This window comes from Tachyglossus aculeatus, chromosome 2, assembly GCF_015852505.1.
Source record: "Tachyglossus aculeatus isolate mTacAcu1 chromosome 2, mTacAcu1.pri, whole genome shotgun sequence".
NCBI classification, from domain to species: domain Eukaryota; kingdom Metazoa; phylum Chordata; class Mammalia; order Monotremata; family Tachyglossidae; genus Tachyglossus; species Tachyglossus aculeatus.
Genome location: NC_052067.1, coordinates 8,832,519 through 8,845,464, shown reverse-complemented (window position 1 = coordinate 8,845,464; position 12,946 = coordinate 8,832,519). Strand labels below are relative to the sequence as shown.

Genomic DNA, 12,946 nt, shown 5'->3' with positions numbered 1-12,946 from the left:
CTCTCTTCCATTTCCCTTGGATTTAAGAATAATATGAACTCAAAATTCTCCTTCTTGTCCACTTTCCTGACTGTTCCAGGGGCTTGTGGGATGGCCGGATTCTGTCCAGGGCTGTTCCTTGTGGGATTTATTCTTTGACAATGATGTGACTGTAATTATCTAACACAAATGGAGGATTCCCAGATTCATGTCTAACTGACTTCTCACCCACTCCATAGTTGTCTTTTTTGTTGCTGCAGGACGTCTCCCTTTTGTTGCCCTGATATCTAGAATGAGCTTCTGTTTACTATGGCCACTTTTCAATTTCCCTGTCAGTGGACGGGGGAAGAGAAGTAGATGCAAGAATGAAACCAACCGATAATCCAAATTGGTAGGAATTTAGGCCTGAGTGGACAGTCTGAGGGAAGTTAGAAGCAGAGAAGCAGCGTGGCTCAGTAGAAAGAGCCCGGGCTTTGGAGTCAGAGGTCATGGGTTCAAATCCCAGCTCTGCCAATTGTCAGCTGTGTGACCTTGGGCAAGTCACTTAACTTCTCTGTGCCTCAGTTACCTCATCTGTAAAATGGTGATTCATTCATTCATTCATTCAATCGTATTTATTGAGCACTTACTGTGTGCAGAACACTGTACTAAGCGCTTGGGAAGTACAAGTTGGCAACATATACAGACGGTCCCTACCCAACAGCGGGCTCACAGTCTAGAAGGAGGAGACAGACAACAAAACAAATCATATTAACAAAATAAAATAAATAGAATAATTATGTACAAGTAAAATAAATAAATAGAGTAATAAATATGTACAAACATCTATACATATATACAGGTGCTGTAGGGAAGGGAAGGAGGTAAGGCGGGGGGATGGTGGGGAGAGGGGGCTCAGTCTGGGAAGGCCTCCTGGAGGAGGTGAGCTTTCAGTAGGGCTTTGAAGGGAGGAAGAGAGCTAGCTTGGCCAATGTGCGGAGGGAGGGCATTCCAGGACAGGGGGAGAACATGGGCCGGGGGTCAACGGCGGGACAGGCGAGAACAAGGCACAGTGATGAGGTTAGCGGCAGAGGAGCGGAGGGTGCGGGCTGGGCTAGAGAAGGAGAGAAGGGAGGTGAGGTAGGAGGGGCCGAGGTGATGGACAGCCTTGAAACCGACAGTGAGGAGTTTTTCCCTGATGCGTAGGTTGATTGGTAGCCACTGGAGATTTTTGAGGAGGGGAGTAACATGCCCAGAGCATTTCTGGACAAAGACGATCCGGGCAGCAGCGTGAAATATAGATTGAAGTGGGGAGAGACAGGAGGATGGGAGATCAGAGAGAAGGCTGATACAGTAGTCCAGACGGAAAAGTACTGCGCTGTGCGTGCATTAAGCCCTTAATAAATACGATTGATTGATTGATGGATTCAAACCCTGTTTCCTACTGATTTTGGTTTAGAGTAACTCTAATTTTTTCTTCTCTTTTCCTGTATTTATCTCTCTTGTGGGTCAAGGACAATGATCTTGTATTCTCTCCAGTGCTTAGTACAGTGCTCCACACACTACGTATTAAAAAAAGTTTTTATTTTTGATTTTTCGGGTCTGAGGGTCAGAAGGTCATGCGTTCTAATTTCAGCTCTGCCATTTGTCTGCTGTGTGACCTAGGCAAGTCACTTCACTTCTCTGTGCCTCAGTTAACTCATCTGTAAAATGGGGAATAAGAGTGTGAGCCCTGTGCAGCACAGGGACTGTGTCCAACCTGATTTGCTTATATCCACCCCAGCGCTTAGTACAGTGCCTGGCACGTAGTAAGCACTTAACAAATACCATTATTATTATTATTATTCACAGCCAGCACCTCTTTAAAATATTTAGTTGAATTTGCACAACTATCTGGTTTGTATATTTTGAGAAAGAGATATTGGAAGAGAAAGAAAAGGTCATTTATTCAAACTGTTATGATCCTTCATGTTTCTTTTTAAATGATCACATGCATCATATATGTGTAATTATACATAGGTTGTCAGTCAAATTGTGCTCACATGTGGTTTTGATAAAAATGTACTGGATATATTAATACTTTCCAAATTCCCTTGCTATTTATTGAAAGGTCTGTTTTGTTTGCACTTGTGCTCGTCTCTGCTCTTGGCAAAATCCATTTGCACGTTTTGAAAACGTTTTGCTTCCTGCAGCATGTGAAGGAAGAACCTTAAATTCAGCCTGCCTATTAATTATCTCAAGGTGTCCCAGTTGTATAGGGAAAAGCCTAGTAGGGTTTAGATTAAGCAGATTTGGTTTAGGATAATTCCAAGAGACACATTTTAAATTAGCTTACATTTACATTGGCGCAGAAGTCTAGAACATATGCTCATTTGTGTAGTATATGTAATGAGGTTTCAGTCACCTCTGAGCTCATATAGTTTAGATTACTCTGTCTGTGACTATGTCTAGACTACTATGACCAACTGCATAGTAATGTAACATGGAGAGAAGAGGGACAGATATCTCAAAATGACTTGGGAGGCTTTTTGCCAACAGACTTCCAATTGGCCCGAGAGTTTATATGGGAATACATATGAAACGTTCAGTGGCATTTTGGTCAACCCTTTAATGTTGAGGACTGGACTCGGGATTAAATAAAAAAAAGATGGCATTTGTTGATGATGATGATGATGATGGTATTTGTTAAGCGCTTATTATGTGCCAAGCACTGTTCTGAGCGCTGGGGTAGATACAAAGTAATAGGGTTGTTCCAGATAATAATAATGATAATGATGGTATTTGTTAAGCACTATGTGCAAAGCACTGTTCTAAGCACTGGGGGGATACAAGGTGATCAGGTTGTCCCATGAGGGGCTCCCAATCTTAATCCCCATTTTACAGATGAGGGAACTGAGGCACAGAGAAGTTAAGTGACTTGCCCAAAGTCACACAACTGACAATTGGTGGAGCCGGGATTTGAACCCCTGACCTCTGACTCCAAAGCCCATGCTCTTTCCACTGAGCCACACTGCTTCTCTGATGGGGCTCACAGTCTTAATCTTCATTTTACAGATGAGGTAACTGAGACACAGAGGAGTTAAGTGACTTGTCCAAGGTCGCAAAGCAGACAATTGGCAGAACCAGGATTAGAACCCACGTCCACTGACTCCCAAGCCCGTGCTCTTGCAAATAGGCCACGCTCCTTCTAAGAATTAGACAGCATTAGGATGTAATTTGGTACCTCATTCAATAGATCACACTTTTAGGTGGCATTTTCAGTCTATCACCAAATCCTTTCATTTCAGCCTTCTCTATAATCCATCCATTCCTCTCTATCACCAAACTGCTACTACATTAATCCAAGCACTTATCCTATTCCGCCTTGATTACTGCATTAACCTCCTTGCTGACCTTCCTGCCTCCTGTCTTTCTCCACTTCAGTCCACATTTCTAGACTGTGAGCCTGTTGTTGGGTAGAGACCGTCTCTATGTGTTGCCAACTTGTACTTCCCAAGCTCTTAGTATAGTGCTCTGCACACAGTAAGCGCTCAGTAAATACAATTGAATGAATGAGTGAATTTCACTTTTCTGGCCAGATTATTTTTCTACAAAACTGTTCAGTCCACATTACTCCTCAAGTACCTCCAGTGGTTGCCCATCCTCCTCCCCATTAAACAGAAACTCCTGACCATCTGTTTTAAAGCAGTCAACTTGCCTTCTCTTCTCGTACCTCTCTGACATCCTATTGCACCTTAAACTGTACATTTCACTGCTCTAATGCCAACCTATTTGCTCTACTCTTATGTTATCTATCTCACCACCCGCCCCAAATCCTGCCTCTGAACTGGAACTCCCTCCCCACCACACATCCAGCAAACAATCACTCTCCCCACCTTCAAAGCCTTATTGAAAGCACGTCTTCACCAAGATGCCTTCCCCTTCTAAACTCATTTCAGTCAATCAATCGTATTATTGAGCGCTTACTGTGTGCAGGGCACTGTACTAAGCGCTTGGGAACTACAAGTTGGTAACATATAGAGACAGTCCCTACCCAACAGTGGGCTCACAGTCTTCCTCTTCTCCCGCTCCCTTTAGTGTCACCCTTTCACTTGCAGTCAAGCCCTTTATTCACCCCACCCCCAGCCCCACAGCACTTATTAAAAAATCCATAATTTATTTATTTACATTAATGTCTGTATTCCCTTCTAGAATTTTAGTTCCTTCTGGGCAGGGTACGTGTCTACCAACTCTGTTATATTTTACTCTCCCAAACCCTTAGTGCTCTGCATACAGTAAGTGTTCAATAAATACAATTGATTGATTGATGGGTAGGGTTTTGTTTTTTGGTTTTTCATCTCAAACTGAGCTGAAGTTCCAGCTGGATTATAAATTCTGTTAGGGCAGGGATTTTGTCTACTAATTCTATTATACCTGAAATAGCTCTTATTACAGTGCTCAATGAAGACGATTAGTTCTGTGTGGTTTTCAAGTCACACAGCACTCTATCACATAGCCACTTTACATGTGAATGGGATTATTCACACAGATGCACAGAATGTACAGGATTCCTCTCTACGACCATAGACAACACGGGTTCTAATCCTAGCTGCTCCACTAGTTTGCTGTGTGACCTTAGGCAAGTCACTTCACTTCTCTGTGCCTCAGTTACCTCATCTGTACAATGGGGATTAAAGACTGTGAGCCCAGTTTGGGAGAGGGATTAGGTCTGAACTGATTTGCTTGTACAGTGGCTGGCACATAGTAAACACTGAACAAATACCACTTTTCTTCTTATTATTGGCTCAACAGAGAAGCAGCATGGCTCAGTGGAAGAACATGGGCTTTGGAGTCAGAGGTCATGGGTTCAAATCCCATCTCTGCCAATTGTCAGCTGTGTGACTTTGGGCAAGTCACTTCACTTCTCTGGGCCTCAGTTACCTCATCTGTAAAATGGGGATGAAGACTGTGAGCCCCCTGTGGGACAACCTGATCACCTTGTAACCTCCCCAGTGCTTAGAACAGTGCTTTGCACATAGTAAGTGCTTAATAAATGCCATTATTATTATTATTTGTGATTAATAATAATAATGATGGTATTTGTTGAGCACTTACTATGTGTCAGGCACCGTACTAAGCGCTGGGCTGGATACCAGCAAATTGGGTTGGACACAGTCCCTGTCCCGCCAGGGGCTCACATTAGACAGTGAGTGGCAGCCTAAGCTAAATAACTTTGTTTCCTGCACTGGAAGACACATTTGCTGAGCAAACCATGTGCTTCAGGCTAACTCTTACCTTATTACATTTCTTTCTCTGAAACTCATTTCACTTTTTCCCATGCCTGGCTCCACCTCTTTTGTGTCTGTGGAAGAGTACCTCAAAAATGTGGGTGAAAAGGTCCTGCTTAAAAGTATTTCACGCTACCGGTGGTGTAGCAAAATTTGGGTGAAGCAGAGTGCAGAGACCCACGTTATAACTTGGTCAAGCGCTTAGTACAGTGCTCTGCATGCAGTAAGCACTCAATAAATACGACTGAATGAATGATAGTGATCCGTGGATCTCATTTCTTGAATAAACAGCACGCTTTACTGAGTGCCTGGGTGTTTCACAGAGCCATATACCTGGGCTTTGACCCTTTCTTACCCATCAGGTCTGACTTCATCGTCACCCAAGTTTTGGATGGTTTGGGCATATGAGAAGCAGCGTGGCTCAGTGGAAAGAGCACAGGCTTTAGAGTCAGAGGTTATGGGTTCTAATCCCGGCTCCACCGCTTGTCTGCTGTGAGACCTTGGGCAAGTCACTTAACTTCTCTGGACCTCAGTTACCTCATCTGTAAAATGGGGATTAAGACTGTGAGCCCCATGTGGGACAACCTGATTACCTTGTATCCCTCCAGTGCTTAGAACAGTGCTTGGCACATAGTAAGCACTTAACAAAAACCATCATCATCATACCATTTAGCAAACAAAGGACTCCTACCAGAAAAAAGGTATAGCTTGTAAGCCCATTTTGGGCAGGGATTGTCTCTCTTTATTGCTATATTGTTCTTTCTAAGCACGTACTACAGTGCTCTGCACACAGTAAGCGCTCAATAAATAGGATTGAATGAATGAATTTGTGATTTGTGATGGTTTGTGTGAAGTGAGCGTTTTCCCTCCATTTTTAAGGATGCTCATTTTGACACGTGACTCACTGGACGGATGCTTAGTTTCAGATTTTCTGTTGTTTTCTCCTACTACATGATTTGAGACATATATAAATGAATCAGTGGATAGAGCCTGGGCCTGGGAGACAGAAGGACCTGGGTTCTAATTCCAGCTCTGCTACTTGTTTGCCGTGTGACTTTGATCAAGTCACTTTATTTCTCTGCGCCTCAGTTACCTCATCTGCAAGATTGGGGTTAAGAATATGAGCCTCATGTGGTACATGAATTGTGACCAACCTGATTGCCTTGTGTCTACCCCAGCACTTAGAACAGTTCCTTGCACATAGTAAGTGCTTAACAAATTTCATGACCTCTTGCTGACCTTTTCATTTTTATAAACCATTTCACAACCCCAAATCATTGACTGTGTAATCCAAAACCTGAGCTCTAATCGTTTGTGTCTGTATTCACTTACCTACTTCATATTTTTTGACAATTTGTGACTGTGAGTTTCCCCCCTACTGTAAACTCCTCAAGAGTTGGCATCTCCTCTATTTTTGTTGTGTTTTCCTACACGCCTATTACTGTGCTCAGCATAGGTGTCCAATGAATACCGTGGCGCTCGCCATGAGTCTGCTATCGACTCCAAAGTTGGAGGAACAGAAGCGGCGGTAGCGTGAGAAGTTGGATCCATCAATCAGTCAATCAGTGGTATTTATTGAGCGCTCACTGTGTCCAGAGCACTGTATTAAAAGCTTGGGAATGTACAGTTCAACAGAGTTGGTGGACGGGTCCCTTCCCACAAGCAGCCTACAGTCGACAAAGTGAGATCGACAAAGTGTAGAATGTTTGGAAGATTATAGTCATCCTTTTAGCAAAGGTGGTCACTGTGATTGTGCACATGATTGCTGGAATTTATCATTAATACTAATTATATAATTATCATCATCATCATCATAATGGGGGCATTTTTGAAGCATTTACTGTGTGCCAACCGCTGTATTAAGCACTGGGTTAGATACCAGAAAATCAGGTTGGAAACACTCTTTGTCCCACATGGAACTCTTAGACTCTGAGCTGCAAGGAGCCCAATCCACTGCTCCTCTAAGCGTAATTGTTTTTATTTTGTGTTTTTTTCCTTACATGTTGTTTTAAAAAGTTGATTTCTGAGGAAAGGGTTCATGTAATATTCAAGAATGGAACCTTATTCATGTTTCCAGATTCAGAATGATCAGATAGAGAACAACTTTGGCAGAGACTGTAACTCTCAAGTTTGTTTTTTTTTTTAATTGGGATTTGTCAAGTGCTTGCCAGGCATGGTACAAAGCACTGGGGACAATACAAGCTAATTAATTAATTAATAATGGCATTTAAGTGCTTATTATGTGCCAGGCACCGTACTAAGCGCTGGGGTGGATGCAAGCAAATTGAGCTGGACACAGTCCATGTCCCATGTGGGACTCACAGTCTCAATTCCCATTTTACAGATGAGGTAACTGAGGCCAAGAGAAATGAACTGACCTGCCCAAGATCAGAAAAGTGGTGGAGCTGGTATTAGAACTCATGACCTTCTGACTCCCAGCACCGTGCTCTTTCTACTAGGTCACACTACTTCCCATTGAACACAGAAGGAAATTAAGCAATGTAGAAATGTTATTTAATGAAGGAACAATGGGGAGCAAACTTGCAATCAATTTGAATGGAGCATGGCATGATATAAAATGGCAAAGAACTTTTGAAATACTTGTTTTTGTTTCTGTTTTTGTTTTGATGTTGAGTGGGTTGATTTTTTTTTTTCCATTGATGTGTAGTCGGTGGAACTTGTGTTTGTAAGGGGAGAATTTAGGATAAAACATCATGAAAATTAAATAACTTTCAGTTGCTGTTCATAGTTCTTTAATCAGTCAGTGGTATTAAGTGTTTATCATGTGCAGAGTACTTTACTAAGCGGTATGCTTTATTGTATGTTACCAAGCGCTTAGTACAGTGCTCTCATAGTAAAGCGCACAATAAATAAGATGGATTGATTGGGTACGAACAGACTATAGAAACCATCATAGAGTCTCAGCATTTTCTATTGTTGGATGCTGATTACAGCTCTGAAGGAACTCGTACTCATAAAGACAGCCCTGAACTAAGGACTGTCAGCCATGATTATGTGACAACCTGTAACTTGGAAACCCTACACACAATCAAATATTTCTAGCTTAATGCTGTCATTGGATTCTGCTGCCTGGACAGTACACTGACAAAGACATGTCTAGACCAAGATGTCAAAAATCAAATCAAGAAATTGGATTTATTTTTGAAGACTTAGCAAAGTCTAGCAACAAGCCGCATTGGATTCACAACAAACTGAAAATATTTTCCTTGCTTAATGGATGGTAGATCTGAACTCTCCAAAGAGGTGGTGATTGGAAACTGAAGTAGTTTTCTCAGTAGCTCCTAAAAAAACTACATAATATTGATCTTGATCGTGGAAGTACTTATTGTTCTTCTGGGGAACAATGTAGTCAAATGCGACTAAAAGGAAAGTAGGAAGGGTGATATTCTTGAAATGAAATTCTCCTCCTGGTAACTATATTTTGCAGAGTCCATTCATTCATTCAGTCATATTTATTGAGCGCTTACTATGTGCAGAGCACTGTACAGAGTGCTTGAAAAGTACAATACAGCAACAAAGAGTCCTTGTCTTGCATTCCCTCTTGCCTCCAAAACATCACCCCGTGGATATTTTTTAAATGGGAATTGTTAATTACTATATGCCAAGCAGTCTTCTAAGCATTGGGGTTGACTGAAGTTAATCAGGCTGGACACGATCCACATCGGGCTAAGTCTTAGTAGGATATTTAGTCAGTACCCTAAGATCAATATGTCTAAAACTGAGCCATTCACCTTCCCTCCCAAAGAGAAGCAATGCGGCTTAGTGGATAGAATGTGAGTCTGGGAGTCAGAAGGACCTGGGTTCTAGTTCTGGATTCACCACTTGTCTTCTGGTTGACCTTGGGCAGGTAACTTCACTTCTCTGGGCTTCGGTTTCCTCATCTGTAAAATGGGGATTAAGATTGTGAGCCCCATGTGGGACAGGGATTGCGGCCAACCTGCTTAACTTCTATCTGCCACAACTCTTAGAAGAGTTCCTGGCACGTAGTAAGTGCTTCACAGAAACTATAAAAAAAAATCCTGTCTAATACATAACTTCCCTATAATAATTTGACAACACCATCCTTTCTGTCTTTGAAATCTACAGTGCTGGCATTACCTCTTACTTCCCCGCCTTTCTCCACTCTTTCTCTCCACTCTTCCAGTCTGTCACTAAATCCTGTTGATTTTTCCCCTCCACAGTATTTTCTCTGTCTCTCACTTCCTCTCTGTCTAAATGACCACAACCGTGGTTCAGGCCCTTGTCATATCTCCACTCGACTTCTGCATCAGGCTCTTCATTTGTCTCTGTCTCCAGTACCACCCCTCTCCAGGCCGAACATGACCTGCTTCCCAGATCCTTTTTCTGAACTACCATTTTGCAAATATTGCCCAATTTCTCCAAAATCTGCAATAATAATAATAATAACAATAATAATAATAATAATGGTATTTGTTAAGCGCTTACTATGTGCAAAGCACTGTGCTAAGCGCTGGGGGGATACAAGGTGATCAGGTTGTTCCACTTGGTGCTCACAGTCTTAATCCCCGTTTTACAGATGAGGGAACTGAGGCACAGACAAGTTAAGTGACTTGCCCAAAGTCACACAGCTGACAATTGATGGAGCCGGGGTTTGAACCCATGACCTCTGACTCCAAAGCCCGGGCTCTTTCCACTGAGCCACACTGTAAGGCGTACCACTTTATATCCATACCAAGTAGAAACGTCTGACGATTGGCTTTATCTCCAACTGACCATTAGCCCTTTCCCCTTAAATATCCACTCTCTTCTCCTGCTACACTCCAGCTCACACTCTTCATTCGTGTCGAGCTAATCTACTTGCTGTGTCTTTATCTCATCTCTCCCTTTCCCCCACCTTTCTTCTGCCTGCACCTCCTTCCCCTCTCAAATCTGCCAGTGGTATTTCCTGAGTGTTTATTGTGTGCAGAGCACTGTCTTAAGTAAGTATTTGGGAGCGTACAATACAACAGAGTAGGTACTTGTCCTCAAAGAGCTTCCAGTCCACAGACTATAGTTCTTACATCATCAAATCCCTTCTGGAACCACATCTTCTCCAGAAGGCCTTCTCAGATAATGTTTTCTTCTCCCTTGGTCACATCGCCCCAATTTTCCCCTCAGCACTTTAATGCCAACCTTCACATATGCATTCCCACCTAACCAGGATAGAATATCCGTACATCCCGACCAACTTACCTTAGTACTTTGGATTTATTCATCTACCTATCCCCTTTTTTCCCTCTTCTATCTATGAATTATTTTGTCTGTCTCCTCTGCTGAGCTGTTACAATAATAACGGTGGTATTCATTAAGTATTTACTATGTGCCAAGCACTGTTTACTGGGGTAGATATAAGGTAGTGAGGTTGTACCACGTGGGGCTCACAGTCTTAATCCCCGTTTTAAGGATGAGGTAATTGAGGCATAGAGAATTTAAGTGACTGGCCCAAAGTCACACAGCTGATAAGAGGCGGAGCCGGGATTAGAACTCACGACTTCTTCTTCTAGACTGTGAGCTCGTTGTTGGGTAGGGACCGTCTCCATATGTTGCCAACTTGTACTTCCCAAGTGCTTAATACAGTGCTCTGCATGCAGTAAGCGCTCAATAAATACGATTGAATGAATGACTTCTGATTCCCAAGCCCATGCTCTTTCCACTGAGCCACGCTGCTTCTCCTCTTCCAGCGCTTAGAACAGTGCTCAGCACATCGTAAGTGCTTAACAAATGCCATCATTATTATCATTCAAGAGCAGGGTTCGTGTCTACTCATTCCATTGTAGTCTTCCAAGTTCTTAGTCCAGTGCTCTGCACACAGTAGGAGCTCAATAGATACTATCAATTGATTGATATCTAGTCCTTCTCCCAGAAATTCCAATGAACAAATTAGGCAGACCTCTTCAATTCAGGAGAGGAAGGGTGCCTCCTCCTCCTTTTCTCGCACAAAGGCCGTTCCACTCAGCGACTTGTGAGTAATGAACGTAGTTCCGGCTTGCAGTCTCTCCTCTAGACCGTAAGCTTGTTGTGGGCAGGGAACATGCCTACCAACTCTGTTGTATTTTACGTTCTTGGTGCTGTACATCCAGTAAGCACTCAGCAAATACCATTGACTGGTTGATTGGCAATCCAATGGAAAGAGCTCAGCTCTGGGAAAAAGATCTGGTTTCTAAGGACCTGCTTTTCAAGTAGAGGAATGCCTGCTAGGGTTATGCCATTGCTGGTGAATTTCTTGGCACTAAATTAAGCATTTAAAAATTCACGAACCTTTCTCTTCAGTGGGTGGGCCGTCGTATGTTGAAATCTGGCCTTTTATTATAGATTTCAAGGAGAATGAAACATAGAGCAGACCTTTGCCAAAGTCCGTTTGTTGAAAATGTCACTTCCTTTGTATTGTCAGTCGAAAGTGGGTTTCCGCCAATAGGAGTCTTTTTTTCATGCCATTTCCCTTGACACTTGAAAATGTTGTTTTCCTCTGTCATTTCAGAAAGGCTTGCACAACAAATTTGCATTGTCTTGGATACAAAAGGAGATGCAGAACCAGTGGGTTGTCTTCTTCAGGAAATGCTGAAAAGTCAAATGAAAGTAAGTGTCCTCTGGCTAAATTACATTTGGCTACTTGGTTGACCATAAAAATTCATCTTATAGACTTAACATCACTAGGAAATGCTGGATTGTTTTAGTGTCCTTCCCTCTGCTTTTGGCACCCGAGAACAACCAAAGATGTTTCCATGGAGAAATATTATCAGAAAGATACTTATATTTTACCAAAGAAAATTCCTGAAGTCACAGAATTGAGTTTCAGTGCAGCAAGAGATTTCATTTAGAGTTAGGGAGACTTGCCTGGTGATAAGGGAGATTAAGCAATGTCACAGACACATGGAAGTCTTTGGATCTCCATTCCTGGAGAGGTTGACGAAGATATATATATTTTTCTTTTTTTTGATGGTTTACTCAAGTTTGGCCCGCCAGTGAAAGTCTATAGACTAGAGAATTTTGAAAGTCCATTCCAACCCTCTGATCCTCTAATAATAATAACTGTGGCCTTTGTTAAGCACTTACTATGTGCCAAGCACTGTACTAAGCTCTGGGGTGGATACAAGCAAATCAGGTTGGACACAGTCCCTGTCCCTCTTGAGGCTCACACTCTTAATCCCCATTTTACAGATGGGGTGATTGAGGTCCAGAGAAGTGAAGTGACTTGCCAAAGGCCACACAGAAGACGAGTGGCAGAGCCAGGATTAGAACCCATAACCTTTCAACTCCCAGGCCCAGGCTTTATCCACTCCACCATGCCGCTTCCCCGGTGATTCTCTTCACATGCAAACTGATCCTTTGAGTGAGGGGGGGACTTGTGGGAATTATATGTAGGTAACGATTGTTCAAATTTGACTGGAGAAAGAGAAAGGAGCATGCATCTAAATTGAAATCATAGCATATCCTGCAACATGATGATCCTTTTCTTAGATTCTCCACACCTGCCCTAGTCTAAGGGGAACCCAAATTTCCTTTGCACATGAATTTATGAAATCATTTGTAGAACTCTGTAGAGTCATTCATTCAATTGTATTTATTGAGCGCTTACTGTGTGCAGAGCACTGAACTAAGCGTTTGGGAAGTACAAGTTGGTAAAATATAGAGACAGTACCTACCCAATAGCGGGCTCACAGTCTAGAAGGGGGAGACAGACAACAAAACAACACATATTA

The 12,946-nt window shown here is 42.5% G+C and overlaps 1 protein-coding gene across 1 annotated transcript in view; it reads left to right on the top strand.

Moving 5' to 3' along the window:
* The window catches only part of CRPPA (CDP-L-ribitol pyrophosphorylase A), a gene marked incomplete at its 5' end in the record, with an annotated part of 338,976 nt that overhangs the window by 152,204 nt on the left and 173,826 nt on the right, over window positions 1–12,946 (top strand). Inside the window, one exon of the mRNA XM_038761326.1 lies at window positions 11,725–11,822. Within this exon, the coding sequence (XP_038617254.1) occupies window positions 11,725–11,822 (98 nt within the window). The remainder of the gene's footprint in view (window positions 1–11,724; window positions 11,823–12,946) is intronic.